A 15,981-nucleotide genomic window follows, 5' to 3' on the forward strand; every position below is an offset into this window, starting at 1 on the left:
CAGGGACTAACCCTAAGGATGAGATGGAAGCTTCTGGGAGGGAAGACCTACAGCCCGCCGAGTACCTGTGTCTGGTGGGAAAGAGGCATGAGATTTGCTGGGCTAAGGGCTGTTCAGAGTGAGACCACCCTCATCCTTTCCTGTCTTTTAAAAACCCTTACTGCCTTTCTCTCTCCAGATCTTATAACCAAAGATTCTTTGTTCTTAATTTTGAGCACCAAGATGTGAGCACTAGGATAGAAAATATCCCACTAAATGGCCATACCCACTGTGTAGGTGGTGGAGTAGTGACGGGGGTAGAGGGTAGAGGCAGTTGGAGGCAAAAAGTCCTGTGAATATAACTCTTTTTATTCCTACCTACATTCTGGAAAACCATAATAATAATAAACATTATTAGCAGTAACAGTAATAGAGGCAGCAGTACTAATAGTAGTATAATCTATCATTTATTAAGTTCCAACTACGTACTGGGCATCTTTATATGTATCGGTTCCGTTAATCCTCACACTATGAAAATGTATATACGGATGCTCAGAATGCTTAAGAAACCACTGAGATGGAGCCATTTGGGCTGCCCCTTTATTTATTAGAATATGGCTTCTTAGAACACTAAATTGATAAATCACTAATTAAAGCTCTTCAAAGATATTCTCAATGGTGGCAGAGTGCACTGACCCTCTTTAAGAGTGAGGGTCCAATTTAATTCACAGTCCTAGTGGGCTTAATACCAAGGCTAGACCAGGAAGATCCAAGGCCCGTTGGAGAACTTCCTGCCATCCTGGGATACAAAAAATGGACAATTTTTATGAACTAGGATCCCACACACAGGCTCCAAAGTTAAAGGGAGACAGTATCTCAAGACATTCATAAGAAGGACGGTATACAATCAGTGCGTGCCCCAGAGGCTTAACAAAGTACAAAGAGCTTAACTCAGAATTAAGGAGCTCCAACAGCACGATTAGGTTTCACAGGGCAGATTCTACTGGTAACAGTCCTTTTCTTTATAAAGATATACAGATTCGGGCTTCCCACAGCTATGCTGTGGAAATATGCAGTCATGTCTATAAAAGAAATTTCTCAACAAATTACTGAAACGATTGGATAGTTCAAATAAGGGAGATTTGGAAGAACTGAAATTCCATGCACTTCCCAAGTTCAGTCTTTATTTTCCTGAACTGAGATTTATCCAGATAGGTTCTAAATTCCTAATCAACCAACACTCTCCCCCCTCCCTCCACATTTTTGGTTCTTTTCGATGCAATAACTTGCACAAAGATTTCTTTAGCAACTGTTTGAAATTTATTTGGTTATCAAAATAAGCTGTCCCATTCTGCAGAGCCCAGCTGAGCCTGTGTGCAGCAATTTGCATGGTTCCAACTGATGGGCACTTTTGATTTCACTGCAGAAAGAAGAAAATACTATCCCTGGCCCACCAATTAAACCATCAGAAATGCTTGTTTATTCAATGCTTTTTTCCCTTTCTCCATTAATGCATAACATAAGTTCTTATGGTTTTACTTCGAAAAGCTGCTGTATTTGGTTTCCAACCCATGACAACCCTGAAATGGTTATAGCCACTTTGAAAATATAGTATAAATCGCAGTTTGATGTTATCCTCAAAGACACAATGAACCTTTAAAATACTGGGTTCATCATATAGTTCACTTGTATAATTAAAAAATATATACCCTTTAAAAATATTCACAAATGCCCCGGACTTTGTGGGATCTTTGAGGGGAAAATATTAATTAGTCTGGATTTCTGAGTTTCTAATAACTGACATGGAATGGCTTGGGATTTGGGTGGACAAGAAGAAAGGAACTAACATTTGTTGAGTGCTTCTTCATAACTAGTCTTTGAAAAGATAGGTGTTAGCAACCCTTGTTCCACAGATGAGGAAACCAAGGCCAAAGGAGATGGAGTAATGGGCCTGAGTTAACAGAGCCAATAACTGGCAGGGCCAGGACTCAAATCCTGGACTGTCTGGCTCCACGGCCTATTATCCTCTTTCCATCCACCACACTGCTTTCCCTACCATTGTGGAACAGGGCTCTAATCTTAATTCTGGAATCAGCTCTCGGATACCCTCAGAAGGGACAGGAAATATGCACTCACATCAGGGTTAAGGACTTTCCCCCTTGAGATACGTCTAAGGAACTAGATTTTTAACAACACAATTAAAACCGTAAACTGAGTAGACACTGGTTTGACCAAGGCAAAAGAAATTAAGAACCATGTGGTCTCACATAAACTATAGGAATATTTGTCCTCTGTCTCTCCAGTCCAATGTATTTTTTTGTCACAGTAATTGCTTTTGATGCTGACCACCTTCCAGCATTGCACTGCATTTTAGGGGTCTGTAAACAGGCTTTCCATTTGCATTAGTAATGACAGATAATCCCTTTAAGCAAAAATACTCCAGTGAAAGTAAACCAATAAGCTGGTGCAATTTTATTTTGTCTCTTATCTGCACCTCCTGCTCCTTGGGAAAAAGAAAACAAAACCTAAACAACCCACAAACTAATTTCATTATAGTGGGAGACTTTAGATAGAGCCAACTCCTGTTGAAAGAAAATCTGATAGAGAAAATACATTTTTCTAAATGAGATCTTTGAGGGTTCAACATATCTTAAATCTGTGTTTGTTGATTCTAAAGACAGTTGTCATCTATGGTATTCACCTATGACATCTGACACTATAAGCTGACACGGGAATCACAAGCCAACAGGAAGGACCATGGACAGGGCCAACCTGGAAAAAAAATTCTAAAGAACAATCTGGTTAATCATATGATGATTCTGTTACTAATTTCATATGTAGAACTTGTGAATTAGAATGGACGTTACAGATAATATAGCTCAATAACCTCCTTTTAAAGAGGAGGAAAGTGAAGCCCAGAAAGTCTCTCAAGGGATTTGCTTAAGGGCATCACAAGTGGCAGCAGCTGGACTTGAACTCAGGGTTCTTGACTCCTAACCCAGAGCTCTTCCCATGGCTTCATCCATGCTCCCTCCATATCCTATTAAGGTGCAAAGAAAGTGTTAAGTTATTCAATGTTTTAAGTCTTAGAATCTTTGTAAAGGAGAAGACTGGCTTTGCCCCCCGCAAAAGAGTAGGCAGAGGTTCTGATTAGGCTCTTTGGAAATGCCCTCAGTTCCCTTGAAGATGACCATAGGTCAAGAGTGGATTTTGGCCTTCACGACCATTCAGAGACCATGAATAGCTACTCTGGCCAAGCATATGCTACCCTGTTAACCAAACTGATTCCTAGAAGGCAAACTCTTGACAGGACAGGGAAGCTCAGAAGCCATGACCCAAAGTTAACTGAGCTAAGAGGAAAGAAGATGTAAGCAGTGAAGACGGGAGGCCGCTGTGACCACTTTGCTGACTGAGGTAACACCAGAGAGAGAAAGCAGGCCACAGGAGAAGGGCTGGTCGCACTGCCTAAAATGACAGCCAGCCTGGCCCATGAGCTCAGACATCCTTCCCGGTACCAGTTTTTGTGGGTCTGCCACCTCTTGGCTGATAGTGAAAGAATCTGTGTTGATGGCATGTTAGGAAGAGCCCTAAGAAATTCAGAACATGGGTCTATGGATGTCCCATTCAAGAATGCCAAACTCCAAATGTCACCACCACTTCCATCATTGAAAGAGAAACATCTGTGTCTCATTGTACAATGGAATTTCTTATCCACATCTCCTTCAGGGTCTTATAACCATGAGGTGAGTCAGGTAGGTCAACTTATGGAGACTGCAAGAGCCCTGCAGTCACACAGACCTGGGCTCATGTCCCAAATTCCATTATTTACTGGCTATGTGACTCTGGCCAAGTAACTTAAGGTCACATGGTTGAAAAATGCTAGAACAGCCGAAGTGGTGTTTCCATGGAAGCACAAGGTCCAAGGGTATTTCGCTTACAACACACCCTCTACCCACCTTGCCACACCCAACTCCAGGAGACACCCATTCATCCCATGAGGTTGCCTCATCATGATTCCACATAATCAAAGACAGCCGCCCAGCAGTGTGAAAGCCCATGATACTGCCCTCAGGGCGTGGGATGGGATGTTGCTGAGCACCATGAACCCTGCCCAAGCCCCGCCATGAGTTCACAGTGACAAGGAACTGCGATGAAGACACAGGTGGCCTGGCAGCCGGTGTGGAGTGCAGAGGGATGGAGGAAGCACCAGAGCATGGAGCTGTGAGTCAGGCACATGGCGCGCAGAATGGCGGTCTCCTCGGTTCAAAGGCAGACACAGAGGACTCACGACACGAACAACACAGCAACCCTACCTTCCGTGGCTCCTTTGCCTTTCCTGTCAGAGATCTCTAACCCAGTGCCCCCTGAGGGATACAGGGAGACGTCCGTTGGCACAGGCCAACTGCTGGCTGTGTCCTCCGTGATCTCATACATCTGCCCCTCCATCGGCTGCAGGTGCCAGTTTAGGCCAAACAGGTGCATGGCTGTGGTGAGCAATGAGAAAAGTCATCTGTTTCTGCTGGAGGTGGAAATGGAACTCCCAAGCCAGAGGGGAGGACAAGTGGGGGTGGGGAACACAGGAATTCAGTTCAGTTCAGTTCAACAAAGAGCCCCTGAAGAGAGCTCTGGCAGTGCTGAGTGCTACACAGGGGACTGGGGCACAGAGATGATCCAGGCACAGACCCTGCCCCCGAGGGCTCACAGTCTAGGGGAGTGGGGAGAGGGGCAGGGATGAGGGAGTTTCAGGAGGTCCTGGCCTTTTTATTTTAAACATCTTTATTGGAGTATAACTGCTTTACAGTGTTGTGTTAGTTTCTGCTGTATAACAAAGTGAATCAGCTCTACGTATACACATATCCCCATATTCCCTCCCTCTTGCGTCTCCCTCCCACCCTCCCTATCCCACCCCTCTAGGTGGTCACAAAGCACCAAGCTGATCTCCCTGTGCTATGCAGCTGCTTCCCACTAGCTATCTATTTTACGTTTGGTAGTGTATATATGTCCATGCCACTCTCTCACTTCGTCCCAGCTTACCCTTCCCCCTCCCCGTGTCCTCAAGTTCATTCTCTACATCTGCGTCTTTATTCCTGTCTTGCCCCTAGGTTCTTCAGAACCATTTTTTTTTTTTAGATACCATATACATGTGTTAGCATACGGTATTTGTTTTCCTCTTTCTGACTTACTTCACTATGTATGACAGACTCTAGGTCCATCCACCTCACTACAAATAACTCAATTTTGTTTCTTTATATGACTGAGTAATATTCCACTGTTTATATGTGCCACATCTTCTTTATCCATTCATCTGTCAATGGACACTTAGGTTGCTTCCAAGTCCTGGGTATTGTAAGTAGTGGTCTTGGCCTTTTGATTCAAAAGATAAATAACAATCTAGAGGAAAAACCTGCAATTTGTATCACCAAGGGTTAATTTCCTTAATAGAAAAAGAACTCCTACAAATAATAAGCAAAGTCCAGCAAGTCAGTAGGAAAATAGGCATAGGATATGAACAGATAGTTTACAGAATAAGAAATGCAATTGGCTCTTTGTCACGTGAAAAGACTCTAGACATCACCCACAGCAGGAGAAATGTAAGTTAAACTCTGCAATACTGTGTTTCACATACGGTTTGGCAAAGATTTTAAAAAGGCTGAAAATATACAGTATTGGAAAAGAACAGGAAATAAGCACTCTCACACCCAGCTGGTTTGGTGTGAGCATAAGCTGGTACAAACCCTACGGAGGGCAATTTGACAAAAGCTATCAAATCAAAAATACCCATACCCTTTACCCTGGAACTCAGAGGTTCCAGTTCTCCTCCAGATATGTTCATATACCTACAAAATGATGTACCTACAAGGTTATTCACTACAGTACTGTTGGTAATAGCAAAATATTGGAAACCAGTCCACCAATACGGGGCTAGATAAGTTTTATTTATACAATATACTATGCAACCATAAAAAAGAGTGAGGAAGCTCTTTGTATATATTTTTCTGGAAGGAAAATTGTAACATTCAGAACAGTATGCTTGACATACTACATTTAGGTAAAAACATTTCTGCATATGTACAGAATATTTCTGGAAGGATAAGAAAGACACTGATAACGGTGGGTGCATCCTGTGAAGGAAGAGGTGGGATCTGCATTTCACTGTGCATCTGCTGCACGTTTTGATTCTGTGCATTTTTGTGATTCTGTGCAATGCTGTGATTTTGATTCATGGGCATGCATTTCTGTTTTAAAACTATTTTTGCAAGGTAGCAACTGCTAAACAGTCTTCAACAATCGAGAAGAGACCATAAAACACCAGAGAACGGATGTTGTCCTTTAGATACACGACGCTTGCGAAGGCTAGGAAGCGTGTTTTCCAGAAAGGTTTGCAATCTAGTACAAAGCGTCGGCTTAAGTCCCACTGGCGATTCAAGACTTGAGCCTCATCAGTGGTCCATACTTACCTCTTCTGGGACACCTTCCCTGACTCCCCGCACACAGAATCGCATACTCCAGTCCCCAACTCCCACAGCATCCTCTGTGTAGCATCACTCCTTCGTTCAGCTGATGAACACCTTCTAAAAGCCCACTCTATGCCAGGACCCATGGCTGACGCTGAGAGCCAGAACTAAATCAGACGCTCCCTGCTTCCATGAGCTCGTAGTCAAGCAGGGGAGACAGACAGAAGGACTAGAAGGCCCAGAGGAGACAGTGGCTGACCCACTAGGAGGGTGAAAGGAACACAGGGAAGGATCGACAGAGATATGAAGGCCCATCGTAATTATGTTTACTGAGGACCAACTGCTTGCCGGGCAGTGCCCTGGGTAATTTGTATACCTTACATCTAATCCTCATGCAACCTCATGCCAAGCCCAATTTATAGATGTGGACATTTAATTAACTCAGAAGGTTAATTAAAATTATGATAATTATAAAACTGTGATTTCTTGAGTGCTTTCCACGGGCCAGGCATTGTGCTAAGAGCAGGAAATCCGTTTCAAAGTTTCTTTGATCCTTGCAACAATCCTAAAAGGTGATAATGCCATTTTGCCGATGAAGAAACTAAGACACAGAGACATCAATTAACCCTGGGAAGGTTAAACGGCTAACAAGTGGCAGAGCCTAGACTAGAATCCCAAACTGCTGGAATCCTGACATCACACACCATCCATCTTTCTGGCTGGAAGGCTCTTCCCACCTCACCATGCTGCTGCTCGCCAGCCTTTTCTAGCAAGGTGGGTGGGGATTATAAAGACACCCCCTTTTACACATCAAGCAACGTCCCAGGCTTCTACATGTCTTTTTAGGCAGCAGTATAGGAGTCCGTGAGGCAGACGGAAAGTTGTGTTGTTTGGCCACAGTTTGTGGAAGGGTCACTGGTGGTCTGGAGGGGCTGCATGACTGCCTTCAAGATGCAGAAAGAAGTGTGTACAGGGGACCGGAGCACAGCATATCCTTATGACTCCTGATCCAAACACAAGCCACCGAGGAATACACACAAGTCTGGCTTAATCAGGAGAGCGTACGCTGGTAACAGAAATGCAATCAGACCCTTTGCTTTCTCTTCGGTTACTGTGATGCCGTGGGAAGTGTGCTGGACCAAGGGCAAGAAAACTGGTTTTGAATCCTAACTGCCACTTCCTAGCTAGTCTCATCTGAGAAATGGGGATAAAAATATTTCAAAGAATTATTGTATCATATGTGATAATATATGGCAAAGCACTTTGTAAACTGTACACCTGTGTGATTACTATATTCTATAACCATTATAGTCATACCATTGATAATCCTGATAAAATAGTAGCTAACATTTATACAGCACTTTTTAGGTACCAGACACTAAATGAGGTGCTTTACACTGCTCTTGACCGTCTCTGTGTAGCTGTCAATAATAATAACGTGAATTTGCCCATTAGAAGTGAATACGCTGCTACTTCCAAGGTTGAATTAGCTCACATTTCTGCTTACCTTCTTACTGTTTTAATCTATTTATTGGCAACTCCAAAGGTAATGGAGAAATTGTTTGAATTGCGGACAACTCAGATATATGCAGTTAAACGAGCAGCACTTCTTTCCCTGTTAGAATCAATTATCTCATCTAAGTGTGCAAAAGAGCTGTCTTGTTAAAAGGTCATGAGAATTAACTAATCCCAGAATGAATAGAGCTCTCACAGCTTTGTGAAGAGAAACATTTTTGTCAAAGCTTTCTCTTATTTTATTTTACTTTTTTTTTGCAGTACGCGGGCCTCTCACTGTTGTGGCCTCTCCCGTTGCGGAGCACAGGCTCCGGACGCGCAGGCTCAGCGGCCATGGCTCACGGGCCCAGCCGCTCCACGGCACGTGGGATCCTCCCGCACCGGGGCACGAACCCGTGTCCCCTGCATCGGCAGGCGGACTCTCAACCACTGCGCCGCCAGGGAAGCCCACTTTCTCTTATTTTAAACAAGATGCAAAAGCAAGTTCTCACGGTAAAAAATATGTGGCGGGGGAAGAAAAGCCAGTGGAAAGAGTGTTCCCGGTGAAAATGACCACAGGATCTGGCGTCCAGGGACGTTAATTAGGGCAGGGCAGCCCACAGCTGCATGGGAGAGGCTGTCGGCCAGAAGCCCAGAGGTGCATGCTGGCATCCCTTCCTCATGGCCTTGCACCTCGGCGAGCACACACAGAGGCCCACACAGCTGTGACGCTGGTGGGTCTCTCTGTGGCCTGTGGTAGATGTGCTCTTAGAAACCACCTGGGAAAGCCAAGTTCTGGATCCAGCTCTAACTCGGACTCTCAGGAGATTCCGTCCTCCAGAAGTAATTCTGGAGGCTGGTGGGTAGGGAAGCGAGTACAGGGCCATCAACACCGGGCTGACAAATGGCCAACCGGAAGGTAGGAGAACCACTGGCTGAAACCACCCACCCTGGCCAGGCACCACAGTTACCACCTGCAGGAGGTATCTTGCAGCAGGAGGTCCTCGTAAGGCATGCGGAACTAACAAGCCACCACCAACCGGAAGAATTGGGGAAATGTCCAAAGGAGAGAGGGGATGCCAGTTCATACGTCCTACTAACCTCCCAGAATCCTTCTCACCGGAATCCATCTTGGCTGAGTGACGCGCACGCCACCAGGAAGGACCGTGAGTCAGAGTGATTGGCTAGAGACAACCTGGAAGCTAACCCCATCACCATAAAACCCAAGACTGCAAGCCACGTGGCAGAGCAGTCCTCCTGGGTTCCCTCACCCTCCTGCTCTCCACCCGGGCGCCCCTTCTCAATAAGATCTCTTGGTGTGTCAGCACATGTGTCTCCTTGGACAGTTCATTTCCGAGTGTTAGACAAGGGCCCACTCTCGGGCCCTGCAAGGGGTCCCCCCTTCCTGCAACAATAAGATTTAGACAGAGGACAGGATGATACGGAGTCAGAGATGTGAAGTTCCACCAGTAATGTTGTCTTAAAGCCACAATAAAAGGGACCTTTAATCTGTGATCCAGTCTTAAATATAAGTCAGGCTAGGGGCCCCTCAATTCTTTTACTGTATTGATTGGTGGGTGGTCAGTTTTATAGTTCTGGGTTATGAGTGACAGAAAGAGAAGGAAGGGAAATAGCCTGCTCTGTTTTCCTCTTCCCAAAGGGCACGAGGCATACTCGGTCAGAGGCTGTCCAAAGAATACACAAGCTCAAGCAACCATTCGTCTTTGTCCTCGATAATATTCAAAATAACACCAGCAACTCAACACCTGGCATAATCTGAGTGCATACTACATGCCAAATTCTTAATTTATATTATTCGATTTAATCCGCATGTAAAGATGGGTTGAAAAAACGTTATTGGAGAATGAGTACAAGGGAACTGAATGGAAATTGAGCTATGGGGATATATTCTGATTCACTCAGAGTAAGTGACCTAACATCACAGAGCTGCTATAAGCTTGAGGCAAGTTTCAAACTCAGGAGCCTGTGTTTCCCAGCCAAGCTTCCTCTTTTACACACGTTACTTTAAACGGAAGGTAAACTATGGGCAATCTAAAGTCACCAGCAAATAAAGGCTGAAGTTAATGTCTGGGGGTCCCAATGGTGATAATAAATAGATCTTACCCCACAGCAACCCTCATGTAAAGCTGCAGACAGCAGTAGGTGCGTGCTATCCAGAGGACTTGGAAATACCAGTCATGGATCCAGAAAAGCTAAATAATATAAATGGTCCTCTCCAGCCTGCCTTAAGACCAGACCACTGACACAATGTAAATTGTAATGATCGTAATCCCTCCTTCCAGAGGAATTAATAGTAAGCACCGGTGCACATCACAGGATTATCTAAATTACACCCCACAGTGTGTATTTATACCTGTTTGTGCAAAACTCTCCCAAGTACATTGAAAGTGACCTAAATAAGAAACCTGAGACCGGTGTCCCCTTTCAACTAGTTTGTAATTCAGTGGAAAGCTGAAAAGATGCTAAAGAGTTGAGAAGAAGGCTGTGGAAAGGTAGCGAGTTCACAGGATCACCCACGTTGAAAGGTTAATGATTTCTAAAAGCCAAGAGCTAGGGTTGGGGGAGTTTCCTACTCCCTCAGATCTGGTCAATCTGATCCCAGGGCTGACATTTTCCAGTCGCCTTTTTCCTGCCTGGCGAGACATGAGAGAGGGCTGGGAAAGTGCGAGCTCCATCTTGACATTTTTAAGAAAAATGCTCAGTAGATGTTCAGACGTTGAAGGCTCCCCGCAGCGCCCAGCCAGCAGGAGGCAATTAACAAAGTCATTATGTAGAAGTCACCGAAGTAAGTATAGGAGTTTCCACTGTCACATGCATGCTTCCCTTCCAAAAATCGAATGCACAAACCCAGTTGCATCTGTAAACTAGCAGCTCTAGGTAGTGACTAGAGATGGTTATAACTTCAAGAAACTGTTGATTCAAGCAGCATTCTTGGTTTCAAAAGGCAGCAGGAACCAACCCAGCTGCATGGCTACCTACTTTTCTGTTTTACATTATTAATGCTCAGTTGTTTGTTTGTTTGTTCTTAACTAGCATCATTTCTGTAAAATATAACTTACTGGAGTTCTCTGACTTATGGTCCTCTAATGTAGAAAGCAGAAAACAAAAAGGCAAGACAATCACAACAGCAGAACGACAGAGCTTCATCCCCCAAGTTCTTCTCCTGGTTTGGCAGCAAAGCCACAACATTCAAAAGTTTCAAACCTAGAAGCCATATACACAGAGATGTACACTGCAGTGTACTAGTAAAAAAAATCAGAAGCAACCTAGATGTCTTAAAATAGGAGAACTTGGCTAAACTATGCTACAAGTACTGGATGGAATACCAGGTACACATGTGAAAAAAAAATCTAGAAAGAGATATGTAAAAATGACATCAAGCTTTGAATTATAGTGGTAGGATGACTGACTGATTTTCTTCACTAGTTTCCAAACTCACTTCCATGCTGTTTACATTAAAAAGGAAGTTCTACAACTTGGTCTTAGGAGCACGAGGTAAAGAAGGACAACAGAGCCGAGCGGGGAGATCCTGATTTTGAGCACATGCCACGTGTCAGACACTTAGGCAAGGGGAATTACATACATGATTTCATTCAGACCTTACATAAACCTTGAGAAAATCATTAGTATTCCCATTTTACAGACGAGGAAAGTGGAGGCTCAGAGAGGCTGCATGACCTGCCCCAAAATACTTCCCAAGATACTTCCCAGATGGGAAGTGATAAAGTCACTTTTGAACCCAGGTCTGACTGGTCCCAAAGTCCAGACTCACCTCTAGACTGCTGATGAGTTACAATGCCTGAAATTAAATTAAAATTAAGATAATTTTAAGGCAAGGCCTCTGCTGACAGTATAGCCAGGTTTTCTCTTTTGAGATCGTCTGTTAAAGGACCTTCATCTTAGGGGTAAAGCATGGGGTCCCCACCTGTTTACATCCTGACCACGGTAGACAGGGTTGACCCCCAAAAGCAAAACCGTGTAAATGCAAGTAAGTGACTTTGGTAGAGTCAGTCCTCAAGTTTGGATCTATCTGGAGCGTTCAGAGGCACATCATTTACTAGGTTCCTGACTTTGGGTAAATGACTTAGCCTCTCTGAGTCTCAGTTTCTTCATCTGTAAAATAGATAGTAATATTTACCTCAAAGGATTAAATGAAATAATGCATGTCATGTGCTTATAACTATGCCTGGCACATAGCAGGAGCAAAATAAATGGTAGCCGTCACCATCCTTGTCATTTTGCTCTGCTGATTTTCCTAATTCCCAGATCCCCTGAAAGATTTATTTAAGCCAGCTCTGTTCCATCACCTTTCCTTCTCTCCACATATTGCCCCTAATTTCCCTCCCATGCCAACCGCAAATTTCTTTGAGCTGAGGGCTCTCTCCCTACCCTGCTCCCATCAGCTGACAGACTTTGGGCACAGGAACTAGAGATATCTGTCCAGCGGATAAAACAGTTTTTAAAAGCGGAATTGCTATAAAGCAGCCTGATAGGATCCCACTGCTGACTACGTGGAGCTAATTTTTAATCAAGTAAATATATTGCCTTTCTTCCTATCTCTGGATAAACCTGACTGCAACAATCAGGGTTACTGTCTCTCACCCCCAAATTAATTGTTTTCTGGAGAATGGACTCTGGCACAGTTAATCATTTTTCTGCACCATGCAATGCTGTGGGGAAAGGAGGCCTTTCAACAAGGATTCACTGGCAGCCGCTCAATAGTTCTGGAAAACAGGGGGGTGGGGGGATGGGCACGAGAGAAGGGGAGAAACAGGCACGCCCACCGTCAACGCGGAGGAAAAAGATCAATTTAAGTGGAGGGCACTGCAAACTGTGGCACGGCAAGTTGTAGGGGGACCAGGGCTGGAATCTGATTTGTGCAGAATGGAGTGACCGGCTATTACTGCAGTAATGGAATAAGAAAACTATCTTTTCTGGGCCCCTTTCACCCGACGGGCTCTACTAAGCCTTCTTCTGTGCATGACTAGCTTAGGGGTTGGCCACCTTGGACTGACCTCAGCCCGGTAACGTGACCTCTCCCTGCCCTACTCCCAATATAGTGCTGGTGCCAGACACAGGAAGATGGGAGGCACGAAGTACAGCTGGTTACGAGCACAGCCGTGGCAGCCAGACAGCCCTGCGTTCCTGTTCTGGTTTTCACGTTTATGGTTATGTGACTTTGTTCCTGTTATTTAAATCCTTTGACTCCCAGCTTCCTCATCTATAAAATGGTGACGATAATACCTATAGCTCCAAAGAACTGCTGTGAAGGTGAAAGGAAAGAATATATTTTATGAGCTTATCATGCTGCTTGGTATTTACTCAAACTTACTACCAGAGGGTAGCCTTCTACAGTGGTATCATCAGCGTCATTTGCAGTGTACATTAAGGTTTTCGCTGAGAAAGTGAAGTACGGAGATTTCTTGAGGGAGTTGAGAAGTCTGAGCTTTTGCTCTGGTTGTGGGGGCGGGTGTCGCTATGACTGAACCTGCCCCGCACTCAACGGGCAGATGAGACTCAGGCTCGAAGGGGACACTTGGGGCAGAGCCTGGAACTGCGCTGAGCCCAAGTCTCCGGATTTAGTTCCGAGTTCTTTCTGCTAAATGGCCCTGTCACTAAGTCGCAGCAGAAAATCCTGTAAGAGCAGGAGAGGCCCCTTCATGGCTTGTTCTTCCGTCGGGCACTGCACTCCCAGACTAAAGGAGTCATCTTCTTGAGCCTAAAGTTAAGGGAATGAGCCCACGGGGCAGGTGGTATCAGGCCGCCAGCAGGCCCTCCCTTAGGGCAGGGATCATTTCTCTCATCTCCATCCCCCAGCACCTGGCCCACAGGAGAGAGGAAGAAAAAGAGCAAAGGAAGGAGACAGACATAACTAGGATTATTACCAAAACAGTAACAGCTCCCACTTATTAAAAATTGTACCATGTGCATGACACAGTGCCGGAGGATGAACATTCATTATGTCATTTAATCTCACAGCTTTTTAAGGAAGATAGTATCTCCATTTTATGGATTAGGACCTCAACACATAGTGACAACGTAGATATTATTAACCTGATTTTGGATCTTCAGAAAATCAAGGCCCCAGAACAGTCCATCATTTTGCACCACTCATCATGGCAGCACCAAGATCCAAACCCAGGTCCGGGTCACTCCACACCCTGAGCTCTTCGCAGACTGGTGTCAGAACCCAGGGCAGGCTTCCACGCAGTCCTGATCAGAACATGCAGCTTCTGATCAAATCACTGCTGACAGAGCGGTCAAGGAAGTGACTCCACACAGTGGAAGACCCACCACCTTGCCCTTCATACTCAAACCCTCGTTAAGGATCCAGGGAGCGAAATCACCCCAGGGTCGCCAGCCTGTTCAACTGCTCTGCTGGGGTGCGCAGCCAGCCCTGCCCTGGCAGAAACATGTCAGCCGGGGAAAGCTGGGAAAGTGCCTGTCATTTCCCGAGAGGGGGCGGAACGCTGGCCTAGAGCTCTGCTGGGTTTCCTTTCTCTGTGGTGCTTGCATCCAAGTGCCAAGACTATTCCCAAGGCTATCTAAAGCATTTCTATAAAAAGGTGTCTCCACTTAGCCAAGGACCAGCCTCTCATGTGCGAGGCCTTGTCCGCTCCTTCCTGTACCAACCATCAAAGGGGGCCGAAGGAAACACGGGATCTGGTTCACGCTTGGGAGCTCCAGAAGGAGAAAGTGCCTGTTGCTAGGTTCCATTTCCATAGCTACTAGAAAACGTCCTGTTGCAAGGCTCTGTGAGGCACCCTCCCATTGCCTGATTTCCTTTGGCATATCAATCACGTAACTGGGTTTTTTTTTTTTTTTCTTCAATGATCAAAGTCAATTAGGAGGTGGTCCCCACTGTACCGCTAAATGGAGTTTTAATTTGTGTGTATATTATTAGGATAGGCCTTTCCCTCTGGAACAATCACTTCAGCGGGAAGAATGAGGGTGGACAGCTTAACGCAGAGTCTGCCACCCAGATTTGTAACTAGGGATGATATTTCTTTATAATGAGAAGCATTCTGAAAGAGCATTTTAAACTCTCACAGAACAGAGTGTGTGATGTCCCTCCTTTACTCTCCACAGCTTCCCAGCCTCCTGCCCACTGGAGCGTTTTCTAGCTCTTTGGGATCATACTACGTTTTCTTGCCTCTCTGCCCTGTCTGTGCACAGAGCCAGGCACGCAATACGCACAAGTTCTCTGATATGCAGGGACCCCTGGTTTGGCTCAGTCCTTAGATTAGGAAGTTTAAAGCAGCACAGAGTTCCAGGAACCACGATGATGATGATGGTGATGGTGATGATGATGATGGTGATGGTGATGGTGATGATGATGGTGATGATGGTGATGATGGTGATGATGAGGATGATGATGAATGTGGTGGTGATGGTGATGGTGATGATGATGAATGTGGTGGTGATGGTGATGATGATGGTGATGGTGATGATGAGGATGATGGTGAATGTGGTGGTGATGGTGATGGTGATGATGATGGTGATGATGATGATGGGGATGGTGATGGTGATGATGGGGATGGTGATGGTGATGGTGATGGTGGTGATGATGGTGATGATGAGGATGATGATGAATGTGGTGGTGATGGTGATGGTGATGATGATGAATGTGGTGATGGTGATGGTGGTGATGATGGTGATGGTGATGATGAGGATGATGGTGAATGTGGTGGTGATGGTGATGGTGATGATGGGGATGGGGATGGGGATGGTGATGGTGATGGTGATGGTGATGGTGATGATGATGGTGATGATGAGGATGATGGTGATGATGGGGATGGGGATGGGGATGATGATGGGGATGGGGATGGTGATGATGATGGTGATGGTGATGATGAGGATGATGGTGAATGTGGTGGTGATGGTGATGATGATGGTGATGGTGATAGTGATGGTGATGATGATGGTGATAATGAGGATGATGATGATGATGGTGATGGTGATGATGGGGATGGTGATGGTGATGATGATGGTGATGATGGTGATGATGAGGATGATGATGAATGTGGTGGTG

The 15,981-nt window shown here is 45.2% G+C and overlaps 1 protein-coding gene across 1 annotated transcript in view; it reads right to left on the bottom strand.

Annotated features, from left to right (window-relative positions):
- The window catches only part of TENM4 (teneurin transmembrane protein 4), a 742,958-nt gene that overhangs the window by 195,415 nt on the left and 531,562 nt on the right, over positions 1-15,981 (bottom strand). The window contains exon 13 of the mRNA XM_027083511.1: positions 4,293-4,463. Within this exon, the coding sequence (XP_026939312.1) occupies positions 4,293-4,463 (171 nt within the window). The remainder of the gene's footprint in view (positions 1-4,292; positions 4,464-15,981) is intronic.

Source organism: Aethalodelphis obliquidens, unplaced genomic scaffold, assembly GCF_003676395.1.
Source record: "Aethalodelphis obliquidens isolate GAN/ISIS:26980383/991018 unplaced genomic scaffold, ASM367639v1 scaffold50, whole genome shotgun sequence".
Lineage (NCBI taxonomy): Eukaryota > Metazoa > Chordata > Mammalia > Artiodactyla > Delphinidae > Aethalodelphis > Aethalodelphis obliquidens.